Genomic DNA, 16,119 nt, shown 5'->3' with positions numbered 1-16,119 from the left:
GTGAATTCTACCATGTAATTAAAAGTACATGACATTAGCTGAGGACCTCTTGTCCCCACGGCACAGGCATGACATGATCAAGGATAGTGGCAGCAAGGTAAGATAGAACCTGAGAAAATGGAAGGTAATTTCAAAGGCTGAATTTCTGGCAATCAAGGACCTTGTTTCCTAAAACAGACACGAAAACGTGCGATCTTAAATACATTTGCAAAATCACCTTCACAGATTTACAATTTTAAGTTCCATTTATACTGGTCTACTCTTGTTTTTCTTCATGATTTCCCCTAAAACATCATTGTAATAGGTAGGGCAAAGACGCAGTATCTGTTCGATTTACGTGAACAGTAAATGGCCAACCTGGATTAGGATAGTACTTTCAAATAACTTTAACAGAACACATATTTCACCCAATATCTCTATCTTATGGCTGCCGTAATAATCACATGAACAAGGAACAAAACATAAAACTCTAAGATTACACTGAACATACTATGTGTCTATATTTTTATGCATCTCAGGATAATTTTTCTTCGTGTCACATGACCTTGACCACTGAGGCTTTAGAGCTTAGTAAGGCTGACTCACACTGTCCTCACAAAGAGCAGATATTAGTGACCCTGGAAAATGGCATATCGGAAATAATGGAGTTCTCGTTAACATTATTATTAAAGTACTCTGGGAGAAGAGGAGCAGACAGAGGGAGAGTATGCTTCTCACGGGCTTCCCCGGTCTTCATTTCAAACGGACGTTACTGTGGTTTTCAGAAGATGCTATGACGTTGCTTCATGTGTCAGGAACTTCCTCCTCCCTTTCTCCTCCTAGCTCCCGTTTGCCCTTTAACATCATCTCAAGTGCCAGCTCTTCCAGGAAGCTTCTCGGCTCCACCCCACCTCCCTGTCCCATCCGCCCTTCCCCTCCCCCCTCCGGCAGACCTCACCTCCTCCCAATGCCATAACTGGCTGTGTCCCTGAGCCCCGCTCCAGACGGCCCCTGGCTCCAGATCACAACCTGAGTATGTCAGCCTCCTCTGCAGCCCAGTGTATGTCCAGCATGTGTGACTGTGGCCTGAGGTGGAGGACTGCCAATGCTTTGTGAAATAGCCTCTACTGTAGTCTAGGTATAAACCAGTGTTATGAGAGAACCAATATTTTATGGTAGACAAAAAGACCGGAGTAGTTTGGATGTACTCGTGTCAACTTACACAAAAAAACTCATTTGTGTGCAGTAAATATAAAAATATTTTTCATTAAAATATTTAATTATAGTTAATACTGGGATTATGAAGCATTACATTTAAAAGCTCTAATAATACAAATATCTGACTGAGCTCACCTAAGAAAATATGTGTGCTGCTGATTTATGAAGACTTCAGTTATAAAATCTATGATGCTGTAGAATAGAGCATTTTAATATTACATAGTTGAGACATAATATTTAATGTGATCTCAGTAAGGATAAGGATGGCATTCTGACACTAACTGCTATGATACAAGACATGTATCTTGTTTAGACTCCATTTCTATGTTATTTTAAGAATAATTAGCTAAAGTGCTATCATTTGATTGACTTCTGTTTGCCTTAGTAATTAATAGGCTTATTGTTATTGTTATAAAAAATCATGTAACAAAGCTGGGTTTTCCCTTCATTCCGGGGGATCCCACAATCAAGTTATGTGAAACAATTTCCTTTAAAAATTCTGCAGGAGAAAATCTTTAAAGGTAAATTCACATTATACTGGATTTCTTCAACACTACTTTCTTCTCATCTCTTCATATGGACGAAAGGAGAGAGAGCGAGAGGGACAGAGTATGTATGTGTTCATCTCTTTTTAAAGCTTTATCCTTTACCTAAGGGTCAGAAACAGAACCTTCACTCAAAGACGTTCAACAAGCAGTGCTAAATGTATACAAATCCACAGCACAGCTCCTCCGTGGGTCACATGTGTCCAGAAAGATGCTAATTACTGCCCAGAAAACAGAAGCACGGTTCAGGGGAGAGAACTCTTGCCCTAAAGCAGTCTTCTTAAGGCCCCGGAAAGACCGTGCCAGTCTGCTGCACAGAAGGCAAACTGCACAGATTCGGACAGTCCGGGAGGGCCAGGTAATAACCAGCAGCTTAGCCACTACCTGGCCCTGGACCAATGACTTAACCTGTCCGACCCCTCGATTTCCCTCATCTATGAAGTGCAATAACACTGTTTATCCCCCCGAATTATTATGAGGATTAGAAAACATCACAGAAGACACTTAAGACAGTTCTGGACAATAGGCACACGGCAGTTAGTACAACGACCAGACGGCAGCTCGCGAGGGTCCGATGAGCTGCTGCTTCCAAGTAACAAAGAGCATGGCCCCTCCTTTCTTCGTCATGGTCGCAGCCACCGTTCAAGCTCTACATCCCCACCAGCAGTGACTTTTTTCAGAGCACGTTGCAGGAAATAAATGTGTTCCCTAAGTCTTGGTGTCCCATTTTATGGGACGTATGACCTCAGACATGTAGCCAACAGGACCATCGCCCCCAAGGGTCACACGTTAAATTAGATATCGATTAACGGCTTCACCTTCACTTAGAAGGGACAATTCCTAGACCGAACATTAAAACTGTCCTAGCTGGCTTTTCTTTTTTAATTTTTTTTTTTTAATGTTTGTTTATTTTTGAGAGAGAGAGGATAGAGCACAAGCCGGGGAGGGACAGAGACAGAGAGAAAGGGAGACACAGAATCCGAAGCAGGCTCCAGGCTCTGAGCTGTCAGCACAGAGCCCAATATGGGGCTCAAACTCATGAATGATGAGATCATGACCTGAACCAAAGTCAGACGCTTAACCGACTGAGCCACCCAGGCGCCCCCTGGCTGGCTTTTCTAATGCCAGGCTCACATGGAGCACGAAAGTGATCTATAAAACTTTAAATTAGGAGCTTAAATAATCAAAACTGTTCCCTTCCATAAAATATAAAACTGAAATATATCATTTATAATACACTTTCTCAGTAATAGTCTTTGCTATATCAAGACCACATTAGTAAATTGTTCAAATTCTAAAGTAATAAAGTAAGGCCCTGTAAATGGGGTATTTTTGGCCAATTAGTATAACTTAAAAAAATATAATACCTATTCCATCTGAATAAAATACATAATAGATATCAAGGTATGTTAAAGTGAAACAAAAATTTTTTTTAATTTTATTTTTGAGACAGCGAGAGAGAAAGAGAGAGAGTGAGCATGAGCAGGGGAGGAGCAGAGAGAGAGGGAGGGAGACACAGAACCTGAAGCAGACTCCAGGCTCTGAGCTGTCAGCACAGACACCAACGCAGGGCTTGAACCCGTGAACCGTGAGATCATGACCTGAGCTGAAGTCAGACACTTACGGACTGAGCCACCCAGGCGCACCTCCCCGCCAAAATTTTTTTAATCCAGTTTTGATTAGCCTGTGGCAAAACAGTCACTTGAACATATTCTTTTTAAGAACTGTAAAATAATATCCTTTTGAAAAGAAATTTGACAATAAGTGTCAAAGAGCCTTTAAAATATATTAACTCAACAATTGCACTACTGTGAATCTATCCTACAGAAATAGCAGCCCTAAACACAGAAAAAAAAAAACTGTTATGGATGGATACCTTCATTGTAGGATTATTTCCAATCACGAAAAAAAAAAAAAAGGCAACCTAAATGTCTAAAAAACAGGAAAAAATAGTTAATTGTGACATTCACTGAAAATACTATATAGCCATTAAAATCAATATGTAGAAACACTATGCCATAACAGAAAAATGCTTATTATATATAAGAGCAAGCATGACACAAAAGTGTATGTTATACCCACACGTACTTATATCCAAGTAAAAAAAAAAAAAAAAACATATACGCAGAAAAAAAATACCTGGAAGATACCGTAACTAGTCATTACTAATGTTGCCTTTACATGAGGAGATTATGTGCTTTTTAAAAAAATCTTTTTCAACATTTAATGGGAAGGCTTTTTTGGATTAAAGTTTTACCTAAAAAAATGTACTATATAACCAAAGAAAAAAAATCATGATCGCTCAAAGCTTACAAATATATCCAGGAAATCTTTATTATAAAGTTCACTAACTTCCAAAAATAGGAAATAGTACCAGCAATACATATACAGTAGTCCCCGCCTGCCTGTAATTTTGCTTTGCATGGTTTCAGTGGCCCCAGTCAACCAGGGTCTGGAAGCAGAAGGTCTTCCTCCAGACATAGCGTCAGAGGGTCAACAGTAGCCCAACACAACATCACAGCCTAAGTCAGTCACCTCGCTTCATCCCATCACACAGGCATGTTGTCATCTCACATCATCACAAGGAGGGTGAGTGCGGTACAAGAAGATTTATTGCTAATCGCTCACTGTGCCTAATTTACAAACGGTATCATAGGTGTGTATGCACAGAAAAAAACGTATCTACAGGGTTCAGTACTATCCGTGGTTTCGGGCATCCACTGGGAGTCTTGAAACGTATCCCTGTGGGTAAGGGGCGATGGGGGGGCTACTGTAGTCTGAAACACAGTTCCCTCACAAAAGTGGCCGAAAGAAAGAATGGGTGAGAGGAGAGAGCTGTTGGTAGGATGAAGAAGGAGCTTACATAATTGTCTCTTGCAGACCAGCCTGGATAGAGCTGCATATGTAGCTGTCTTTCCTTCCGTGCTAATTCATAATATTTAGCCTGCTCTTCACGGGAGAGGGCATGCCACTAAAACAAAAAGAAGAAGGGAAAAAAAATTAAATGAAAGTAAAATAGCAACAATATTATATATTTCATGTTACAAACATTCAAGAATGAAGATAATAAGCACTTAGACTCTGATTTATTTTTAAATGGCAGAAGAGCAAGAGCGGCAGAAATCCACTTGGGAGTCTGGTGGCGAGAGTGAAACTCAAACTTTGCTCACTCTATCCTGTTCTCCAGTATCACATGAAACACATCAAAGGCAATTAAAGAATCCGAAGTAAAATGATCTGTCACTCACCCTTTCTCTTTTCCAATATAAATTGGAGAGAACTTTCACTGGTGACCTCAACACCCAACTCAGCCCTTTCTCATAGTTTGTACCATATTCTGATATTTGAGACTGAGTACCATGTATTTATGCAAAATGTGATAAGTTCCAGATGTCTTTTCCACCCAGATGCATCATCACCTCACACGGACACTTCCCACTCTGTCATATGAAGAGTCTGAAACCTTCATCCTCTGATCCAGTCTACAAAGCAAGACCTCAAGTCAGTCTGTCTGATTCCCCTCACCCTCTCCTCATACTTGTAGAAATCCCACTGTCTAGAGGGAGCACACGGACAACCCCGTACAACTGCACGTGTACTCCTTACGGCTATGGTTTTAGCTTCCTTCTGATGGGAAGCAAGGAGCGTTGTCCAGGGTTATTCTGCCATCTAGAATCTGACCCTGTAGTATCTAATTTAAAGAACGTAAGGGCTGATACCCTGCAAACTTTCCATGTCTGTTTTAATAATTGCCATAATTATGTATCACAGCAAAACAGCTTATGTAGGCAAGGCATCTGTTTGGGAATTTAAGTGGCGTATGTTTGCACACAACTTGCTCCAGGTCCCCTGGCAGGCAGTTTTCAAGTATTTTCCCCACTTCTTCAATGCCAGGATTTACCAGTGAGCCTTCTGGGAGGAACAGCTGGGCACTGGAGGGACCAACTGGCCAGAGGGGATGGCACGGAGGCACGGGAGAACAGACCTGACCCACACCACACACGCCCACGCTCTGGGTTAGCTCCCGCCTCCCCACTCCTGCTCACCCCCAGCTCTAGGGTGGTAGGAGATTCGTTCTCATTCATGGCTGCCCTGCCTATTGATTTTCATTTCCCTGTCATAGTTTTAAAAAGTAAGTAAGAGAAAAGAAAGGTGTGGCTAAACTGGGGAAAGAATGGAGGAGTGAGGGAGAGAGGTGATGAGAGAGGAAGAGTTCTCCTGGAAGAGACGAAGTCCTTCTCAGTTTGGACCCGGCTCCTGCGATAAGGCTAGGCAGCGTTCCTCAGGGAACAAACACCTGCTGCTCCCATTTCTTAAAAGACCAGGAACCCAATCTCAAGAACACTTTAAGCACCTTCTGCCACATCCCACCCACCTCCCACTCCAGCCTCCGGCACAGGCAGTGCCCGGGGGCAGGGCAGGGGATTCTGGCTCCTCTGGAACCAGTGCTTCTGTGCCTGGGCCTCTGCGTTGGATAGGCCAGACGGCTTATTTTTTAATTGCTTTAGAGGTGCCGAGTATCAAGTAGCTAAGAAGCATGACTCACAGCAGGACTTGGTCCAGCTTGAAGGCAAATCAGGTAGTATGTTTTTCTTTTAAAAAATGATGGGGGGGGGGGGGGACAGGCACTGGGGAGGTGGCAAGAAAAAAAAAAAAGCCTGAAAAAAAGCTACGTGAGACAGTTCTTTGTACTAGCAGAGTAAGCACAATTAGCAAAATCAAGCCGAAGAAGGAGGCATGTCTGGGGCAATAGTGTGAGTTTGAACCAGGCTTCTACCAACTGCTGGCTTTCCTAAGTCTGGAACACTGACCCAGTGCTAGAGACTTACACAGGAAGGGAAACCAAACTGGACACAGTGGAAAAGATCAGCCTTGACTGTTTGTTTGTTTTTGAGAAAAGACTAACCATCAATATCTACACAGTTCTGGTGCTAAATATGATTGGCAAAATGTTAACCAAAATGTTAACCAAAAAGGAACAAACAGGGAGACAAAAAGGGAAAAAAAAAAAGTAAAAGCATACTTTTTATAAATGTGTTTATTCATTTGACAAGTCAGAGTGCTCTTATACCAATGTAATATATATCAGTATAATTTCACATAGTTTATGGCAGCTTTATAACTTGCTGAGAAAACCTGGAATAAGTTTTATAAAACTCTCTCAAAATACGTATGGAGGTTGGGTCTTCCACGAAATCAACCAGTTATTTTTCAGCTAAAACAGGACACAGGTTGACAAAACTGCGCAAAATGCAAGGAGAAAAAGCAGGCCACAAACTATATACTTGAATTTCCAATTGCTTTTAGTTCCCTGATATTTCTAATGCATAAAATCTACCCACATATAAAAGACCATTTACCAGAGTAAAATGGTGGGTAAAGCAATGATGTTAAGGCTTTATTAATGTAAACGAAAACAAAAAAATCTAGTACAAACTAGAAAAGATAGTCTTTCTTTATAGGAATTTCTGCAACACAATGAGCTATAAAAATACTTTTCTATGTCTTGCTTACTGAAAATTTGAGTTAATCTTTTAAAAAACCAAATTTCATTCTCAAGATGTTGTTGGGAAAATACTCATTTAACTTGGAAAAAAAAGTTTATAGTTCCAACATAAAAAAAAATTTTGACAATAAATTTGCAATAAATGGACTTCCTTTAACACCCTGGAAGGTCTGAAAAGGCTTATTTTAAATTAAGATTTGTACTATTATTATTTATAACATGAAAAAGAAAACCTTAATTCAAATGACTGAACATTTCTTTTTTGAGATATGTTGATGATGAATAAGAATCAAAAGATAAAATGTTCTAGGATGGATTTAAGTTCCACTTTTAAGAATTCTAATTATCTCAGTGTAAAACACATGATTTTAAAGCCAGGCACTTTAAAGAAACAGCAAGGACTACCCTGCCAGAGGGAAGTGATGAGAGGACAGAAAACCTGATCTTCATCAAAGATCTCAGAGACCTATAAATAGAAACAGGTGTCCAAATCAAAGACAGAGAGAGACCCCAAATGAGAACCATCCTTTAGGACACACGCTCTGATCTGGGGATCGTTAAGGGAGCTGAGAAAGTAGCAATTGTTGGAAACGTGCATTAAAAATAGGAAGCAAACCTCCGTATAATATCCTTACTTGCTCTCTTGAGCAGGAAAATAATTCCCACTGGAGGGCCAGGGGACCTTTAACTCAAAAAAGAAAAAAAGCTGAGAGTTTTATTCAAACTGAGAGAAGCACATCAACTCTTCTTTCCCTCCGGTTTCTTCTTTTAAAGGGTCAGGGGAATGGTCATCAGCCTTTAAGCTTTTAAGGTGAGGTTCCTCAAAGATGATGGGAATCATTTATCTGCTATGCTCTGGCTTGGGAAATCATTGTAATTATTGTTATTAAGTGTTTAAGAATCCACAGGGAGGGACAGTATTATACACAGGGCACCAAGAGAGCTATAATCTGCCACCACACCCTACCCCCTGAAACCCGGGTGTCCTGCAGATTGGAAATAACTGCATTTTTATTCTATCCAACAGGAATCAATAATGCAAGTAAGCTGGCTTCCCTCCATCTGTTCACATGGCCTGGAAACCTCCTGAATGTCTTACGTTACAAATGTTGAAGCTTATTAGGTTTGTATCAAACATGGTAAAAATTATCCACAACAACAGCTAAAACACCATCCTCTAAGTTTCACAAAGGTTGTCAGACCTTCTTTGCCTAAATGTTCATTTACAAATCATGAATTCCTTGAGAGGCTGCAAAAAACAAATACACGAGGTCGTGATTTAAGTAGCTATCACACATATATGAAGAGCATCAACAAATTAAAATGAAGCATTTCTAAAATTATAATTTTCCCACCATTCGTCAGATACCTAACGTTTTGAAACCATTTCAATCCTGAGAAAAGCACCTGGAAAGATTTACTAGCCTATGGGCCCGGTGGATGGAGAAAGAAAGTGTCCGTCCTAGTTGTAGCCTACTTCCTGGTATACAGGTGATCAGAAAGATATCTTGGCATGGGTAAAAGAAGGAACGAAAAGAAAAGGGACAATCCAGAAATCATCCACATATACACTTTAAGAACCAGAAAGCAATTTTTCTAGAATAAAGATTTTTCTGGCCCATATAAATTCTTCCAGTTAAAAGCTTCTGAGTAGAACAGATCCACTTCTGTCTTGGAAGGAGTGGCCACTTGCATTTGCCAGGGTTCTTGCAGAAGCTTGGCTGGTACTACATGGCCTTTCTATAGCTCCCTATGTGGGCTAAGTGCTTTCTTGCTTCAGACGGTTGTTCACACACCTGTCACTGCACCTGGGGAGGGTCCGTCCATCTCTCCCCACTAATCACTTGGTTAACTTCTACTCCTCATTCAGGTCTCAGTTTGAATACTATTTTCTTAGAGGGGCCCTTCCCTAGCTCCCTGTTACTCTTTCTCATAGTCTTACTCTTTACATTCACAGTATTTATCACAATTTTAATTAACCACTGGGTAATTATCTAATATCTGCATCCTGTCACAAACCTTTAAGCTTCATGAAGACAAAGACCATATCTATTTTATCCAGCAATTATTATCTAATGCCTACCAGAGTACCTGGTACATGAAAGACACCCAATAAATGATAACAGGGGGAATGGTTAACATTTACGGGAGGTTTTCTATGCGCTAGGTACAATCTAAGTTGTTTACAATGCACTCTATCATTTAATTCTCCTAAAGATTATTAGCCTATCTTGTTCTCTCTGTTACTTCCCAAAGTGGCTGGTGATTATATAAATACATTCTATGACTACCTTTAAGGAAACAGTTCCAAGGTCACCATAAAAATTTACATATCCACTCACCCCCAGACTACTTACCCTTCTGCCCAGAATCTGGTTGATAGCTGCACTTTCTTTTAGAGTACACTCAGCTACAACATTCGCTCTCATTTCTTTCATGTATAACATAAAAGCGTTCAGAGGCTTCTTAATGTGAGGTCTTTTTGGCTCCTGTTCCTTTCTCTGTTCATGCTGAGGCTTCCTAAAAGGTGGTTGGGATGGTGTGGGGGCAGGGGGCGGGGAGGGACAGAGAAAGGAAGAGATGGGAGGAGAGAAGCAGAGCACCTGTTCATGTCACCAGTCAAAGTCAGGCCAGGGATAACCCTCTAGAAGGGTTGTCAGAACAGCATTCACTTAGAAGAACAACTCATTGGGAGTAAGGATCCTTTGGTTTGAGAAAGTTTACCTACAGTTATGGAAGTGTTTGACACAAAATGTAAAAGGGTTTGTGAAGATGCTCCATCTAGGACCCTGAGGCTGAGCTCCTTGGTTATCTCAGGAAAAGCTGAACACATAGTATGGGTAGTTATTCCTCTTTCAGAATTGAGGTTCTTAACTTTTTTGGGTCAAGGGCCCCTTTGAGAAGCTAATGAAACTCTAGACTCACTCCCCCAAACAAATGCGTGTTGGCTTTGCCTACATGTGCAGGGGTTTTATGGACTATCATATGCACCCTGCCACCCCAACCTCCCATCCTAGTCTACAAATCCTAGATTAAGAAACTCATTCACTAATCTCTTCAGGGAATTTAGTCCTGCTCTAACAGCCTGGGACAAACCCTGGCCCAATTGGGGGATCCTAGGCTTGGTTGTCCCTTTCCCTTGAATTCTGTGCTTTCGAAGCCTCAAGCAGGGTGAAGTGCGTGTCCAGAAGGAAATACATGGAACTTTCCGGTCTACTTCCCTCTGGTACCATCAGGTGCTCCCCAACAATCAGAACCCAATTTAAAACCTGGTAGTAGCTTTAGCAGCTCAAGATTATTCAATGCCCACACTCTGAAGATTACTCTGTTTTGGTGAGATTCCCTTGATCCTCTGGGGTCTGTGCTCCTTTCCAATCTTAAAATCAGCACAGTGAGAATCAAGCTGCCTAAACTCCTCAGGGGCAGAACTTTCAAGGCAGAGCTACACTGATTTTCATACTAAAAGAGAGGGGGAGATATTCAACGGTAGCAGGAAGAAATTGTGTTTAAATCCTCACAGTATCTTAAGGCATCCATAGGTGAAATCAGATGTGTACTCACACGTGCATTAGGTCACTGTCAGTGTGGGGATGTTCCTGTTTGACCTGAGGCGTTACGATAGCTGGATGAGGGATGCCAGTTGTGTGGGGACCAGGAGGACCAGGAATCATATGATGGGAAAACCTAAAAGAAGGAAAGGAAAGAAAGCATATGTACTAGTGGCTGTTGTAGCAAAAGGAGGCAGAACCCTGAAACATTCTACTAACTGCTAATGACTGAGAGTGAAAACACATCTTTATACACAGGAGTATTAACTACAAATTAGAGTGGGCCAATAATTAATTTCTTTCTGTATTCAGGTGGAAAATATTTATACTTATTCCTCATATAACAGGTTTTTTTTTGTTGTTGTTGTTTTGTTTTTTCAAACTAATAGAATCTGACATTTTTCCTGGGAGGGCTCTAGGTCCTAGAATTAAAAAAAAAAAAAAAAAAAAAAGAGTGACTTTTCTTGCAAAGCAGTTTTTAAAGAAGGATTCCAGTTTAGTGTAATTGCTGGAAATATAATACTTTATTAGGATTTAGCTTTTTAAATGATTTTTAGATAATAGCTAAAGACACCACATTAAAATATCTCTGCGTACATTCCTAAGCAAACCACCACATTAAATAAATCTTCTCATATTGTTGGCTTCTTTATTGATAGTAGGAGACAATGAGAAAACAAGGGACTGGAAGGGTTTTTGTTTTTTTAAAGCCCCCAATTTAATAAAGTTGCCATCAAAATCATTGAAAACAATCTTTTACACAGAAAGTAATGTTTGAGAGATATAGCCTTATGGAAAATTGATAATAAAATTAAGGGGGAGGATACAGTTCTGCACCAGGTAAAAACTACACATGCTAAAGGCTTTTCTCCCTAGTAATGCTAAAGAGCATAAAAAAAAAATTTTTTTTTTAAATATCCACCACCACACAAGCCAAAGGAGGGTAACTGCCATGCAAGAAAAATAAAAGAGAGTACTTTCAATAAACGCTTTGGATAAATTTGAACATCCTGTCGAAATTTTTGCTTTTCAAACTGCTTTAAAGTAAACATTTAATTCAACAAGAACAATGTTCTCAGATCTTTTATCACATCCAGCACAATTAATTCCTTCATCTGGGAGGGAAAGAAGGCACTCCACTTGGATCAGAAACAAATTTTTAAAAATTAAGGAGGCATGGGAAAAATACAAATATTTGATTAAATAATGATGCTCTGCTACTTGGATTGTTTGCAAAGATACATGATGCTGGTTATTTGCATGGGAGAAAATCCTGTCATCACAGAGTTCTTACGATGTTAAAAGGGGTAAACATATATTTGGGGGAAAGGTATTAACTTCATGACCTCCCAACAAGCTAGATTTCCAAGTTGCTGAGCAAATAATGATTTTTTTAAAAAGCTGAAATCCACCCCAGAACTTGTGAAGTTTATACCTATGTAAGTAAAGATTCATGACCAGTTAGCAGCCCAACAGTTTGACTTCCAGCCCAGTACGGCTAGCTCCCCTGGACAAGCCACAGTGAACACACAGATGGTGCACAACAAGTGTGTGTGTACATCAAGCACAGGGCACAGACGCCATCCTCTCCAGAAGCAGAAGCATTACACAGAGCAGTGTGGCATGGCAGATCTCACAGAGCTTCGCTTGAACTAACATGTCCACACAGGGCCTGATTCACACACTAGGACACACACCCCGGATGGCCTGACAGCTCATAAGCGCCATTCATTCTCTTCTGACAGCCTTGGTCCAGGAAGGCTCTAGACTACCTGGGCATTTTCAAACACTGTCGCATTAAGCTGCTACAACTTTCCTCCAAGAAAGCAAATTACAGAACTCAGACCAAACCAGTCTTTATCCTTCCCCCTTCCCCCACTCCCGGAATATTTTGAATCAAACAAGCTCTTCTTATAATGTCTGCTTTCAGGACATTTCACATCCCACAGTCAGGAGGCAGTAAATTCTTCGGGACGCACAGTGTGGTGTGGCCGAGTCCATCTCCCTGAGGGGTGTGGCTGTGCTGGTGGGGTGCAGCGTTTGGCTCCTACCCAGGAGTCTCTGCGACATCTAGTGTGGGAGCCAGGCACACTGCACAGACAGACACGTGGCTGAGGTATGCACCCTCCTAGCCAACCGAGAGGCAAGCAGAGGCGCACACAATGCAAGCGCAGGAAGAGCAACTTGTCCTGGGCCCAGTTTCCGCCTCCACCTACCTGGACATGGAAGTGTCGACTGACAGTGAGGATGGGTAGGGTTGCCTGAATCCTCCCGTGATGGGATATACAGGCTGACCTTGCCTGAGGTCACAGAAGAAAGGAACCCATCAATGACAAAACATGAGTTACCAACCAGCAATAAGAGTTTGATGAGGGGAGAAGAGGGAGGGCTTCAAAAGAACTGTGTTGGGGTATTACAGACCACGGCATTTCTTCAGTTATCCAATGGCTTCCCTTCTTAACCTCCACCTGATCAAAGCATCATTTACCTTGAAGAGCTCCCACCCTCAACTTTAAAAACAAACCAGCCCATGAATTACCCTTCACCCCTTTCTCTCTCCCAGCCCCACTGATGCTCTGAACAAAACAGGCATGTAACAAATGTCTACGGAGTGTAACGGAACTGTGAGAATGGGGAGTACTCCTTTCAGAGTTTTGAGAACTTCAGGGAAGGAACGAGGGAAGGGAATGAAATTGATATAAAAATGAATAAACATTTTAAAAGCATTACACTCCCCCTACACTTTTGTATACTCATGCTACAGTCAAGAAATATAAGATCAATTAATTGGAATTATTCCCTCTCCACTGTGAGAATTCCATCTCTCTCGTTTTTTCCCACATCTCACATTTCTCATTTACACCATCTGTATTTCCAGCTACCACTCAGCACAGGATTATTGCCCCTAAGTAGTAAGTTCAGACAGAGTAATTGATGTAGGTTTGAAGGTGTATGCATAATCAGTTAAACAGTTATTGACTGAGAGATTTAGTGCTAAATAGAGACAGACAGACAGACAGACAGCTGGAATTTCCATGGCAGGATGACAACTTCTTGCTGAAGAAGAGAACATAAGGGTGTCGAGGTAGGGAGACTGGGGCAAGGATAGGGGGCCTTGGGGATAGAGGACCAGATCAAGAAAGGAGAGGGTCCATTTCCTAAAGCTGGCGCAGTGTTTCTGTGGAGAGAGCAGTGGGGAGAGGATAAATGAAGAAAGGGTGGGGGGAAGCTGTGTGCTAATAGTAAGATGATAAAAATAGGCTACACTAAGCCTTTCTTCCAAAAATATATTTCCTCTCCTTTACCTTTATAATTTAAAAATTTTTGAAAACAGCAGTAAGAATTTTTTTAGACATAAACAAGAAAACAAAGTGTTTGCATTCTGAAAAAAGAAAGTCCACACATCAGTTTTTCACTTGTCTGAACTCAAACTGGTGCTTACTTTATTAACATTCAAACGATGCTTTTGTAGTTTTGAATTTCTAGTTATTTGTCATTTACTTCACCTGCTCATTTTATAAGCAATGTCTCTAAGTTTGTTTCAAAAATAAGTTGTTCATAAAAAACTAGACAAGAAAAACCACACTGAGCACTCTGTACAGGCATAGCAAGTGCCCAAAGCCACAAATTGAATCCATAAACCTATAAGCTTCAAAGCAAATGCTACATAGTCATTTTCTACACATATTAGCAAAGGCATTCAATCCATTTCAAAGTCTGTATGTTTTTCAATCTTTCAAATTGAAATGAAATAAAGTTAGCACCTTGCTTGTTGATGTGAAATTTCTTCAACTCTGCAAGTGTTATCATTCATAAAGCTAATTTCCATGAATGGAAAGAAAAACATGTGTTCAAATGCCTGACTGAAGGTTGCAGGAAGGATCTTACCAGCCAAGAGGTGGGGTAATCTGTCCAACACCACCTGGAGACAGGGGATAAAAGGTAGGGATCTCAGGAGCTGGAGGATGTCTGGACATGCCTGTTCAAAAGAACAATGAAGGAGTAGAGTCTCAGATTCACAGAACATTTGACTATAAGGATAACAGAAAAGCAATAAAGTACTTTATGCCATTAATACTTAAGGTCTAGCACCAAACAATGTTTACCGGATGCATTTAATTGAAGTCTGTTTGTTAGCTTTTCTCAAGATTTCAAAATGTGAGAAATCACGTCTTAAGATAGGACATCCTGAGGAACTCTTGAAAGAGTAAGTATGCTCTGTGTGACCATAATCAGATTTTTAAATTTTTTAGTTTGCCCTCATTATTTCACTTTGGTTAGGAAAATGGTAGACAATTGTTTTTGTGTAGAATGGAAAATGACAGCCTTCCTAAGTAGATGGCCTGCCATGGCGCTCAAGGATTAGGTAAATTGCCACTTTCATATTTCCATTGGCTCCCTTACGGACACATAGATTTGGGAAATGTGATACCTCGGAGGATCAAAGATTAATTAGGAATCATCTTCAGCCCCATAATGGTCACACTTGATATGATTCATTTGGTCTCTGCCACTTCAGCTCCAACTAAGCTCTTCATCAAGTTGAGTCCTCTGGGCTCCAAGGTCAAGCTGTTCTGGATTAGTTGTATTCCACAGAAAATGAGAATGCCACCAAATTGTTTCTTGAGCTCACAGTCCCTGGGGTACACTGCCCTATAACTGTAAAAACCACCTAAAGATTATACCTAATCCCAGTCCCAAATGACATCTCTTTGTTTATATTCTACCTTGGGTGTAGAAAAGAAGGGACACATGCATAAAAATGCAAAACATAAAAACCTAAGATTCGGTGCATTTTGGGGAAAGTGATTCTGATTAGGAAAAAAGCCACAAAAGTTTCTTTATATAGTTCATCTGGCCTAAGAAGCCCACTTCCATATATAAGCACACGTTTCCACATTTAACACCCAGATATGCATTCAACGGTTATGTTCAGACCAACATGTGAAATTAGGTGAGCACATGAAAGATGCTCTTTAATTATTCTGTTTTTACTGTTTAAAATGCCTATGAGTTTCATTTGGGTCTTAAAAGATATTTAAGGTCTTGAACATATGGGAATGAGTTAAGTGTTGCCTTCAAAGTGGATGTTAATTTGACTCTGAAGTTAGGATAAACTATTTCTCAACTCTCATAGGAAGCAAGTAGGAAGAAGGTTTTTAATCCCTCAACAGCTTACATGAGATTATCTCATTTTTGCTGTTTTTAAAAGATTGTCTCAAATCCCTCCCCTTTTTGGCTAGAAATACCACTGCTTATGGGTCACAGTGGACCCCAAATTTCATACTCTGGGATTTTTTTTTTCTTGGGCCTGAGGAAGTTC

General features: G+C 40.6%; 1 protein-coding gene across 4 annotated transcripts in view; it reads right to left on the bottom strand.

Annotated features, from left to right (window-relative positions):
• The window catches only part of LEF1 (lymphoid enhancer binding factor 1), a 122,032-nt gene that overhangs the window by 15,332 nt on the left and 90,581 nt on the right, over positions 1-16,119 (bottom strand). For all 4 annotated transcript variants that reach the window (XM_030313292.1, XM_030313293.1, XM_030313294.1 and 1 more), the window contains exons 5-9: positions 14,685-14,775; positions 13,013-13,096; positions 10,810-10,932; positions 9,606-9,768; positions 4,606-4,713 (exon numbers count right to left, since the gene is read on the bottom strand). In XM_030313292.1, the coding sequence (XP_030169152.1) occupies positions 4,606-4,713; positions 9,606-9,768; positions 10,810-10,932; positions 13,013-13,096; positions 14,685-14,775 (569 nt within the window). The remainder of the gene's footprint in view (positions 1-4,605; positions 4,714-9,605; positions 9,769-10,809; positions 10,933-13,012; positions 13,097-14,684; positions 14,776-16,119) is intronic.

Source organism: Lynx canadensis, chromosome B1 (genome assembly GCF_007474595.2).
Source record: "Lynx canadensis isolate LIC74 chromosome B1, mLynCan4.pri.v2, whole genome shotgun sequence".
Taxonomy (NCBI): Eukaryota; Metazoa; Chordata; class Mammalia; order Carnivora; family Felidae; genus Lynx; species Lynx canadensis.
Note: the sequence above shows the minus strand (reverse complement) of the source record. Positions and strands in the feature narration are given on the sequence as shown.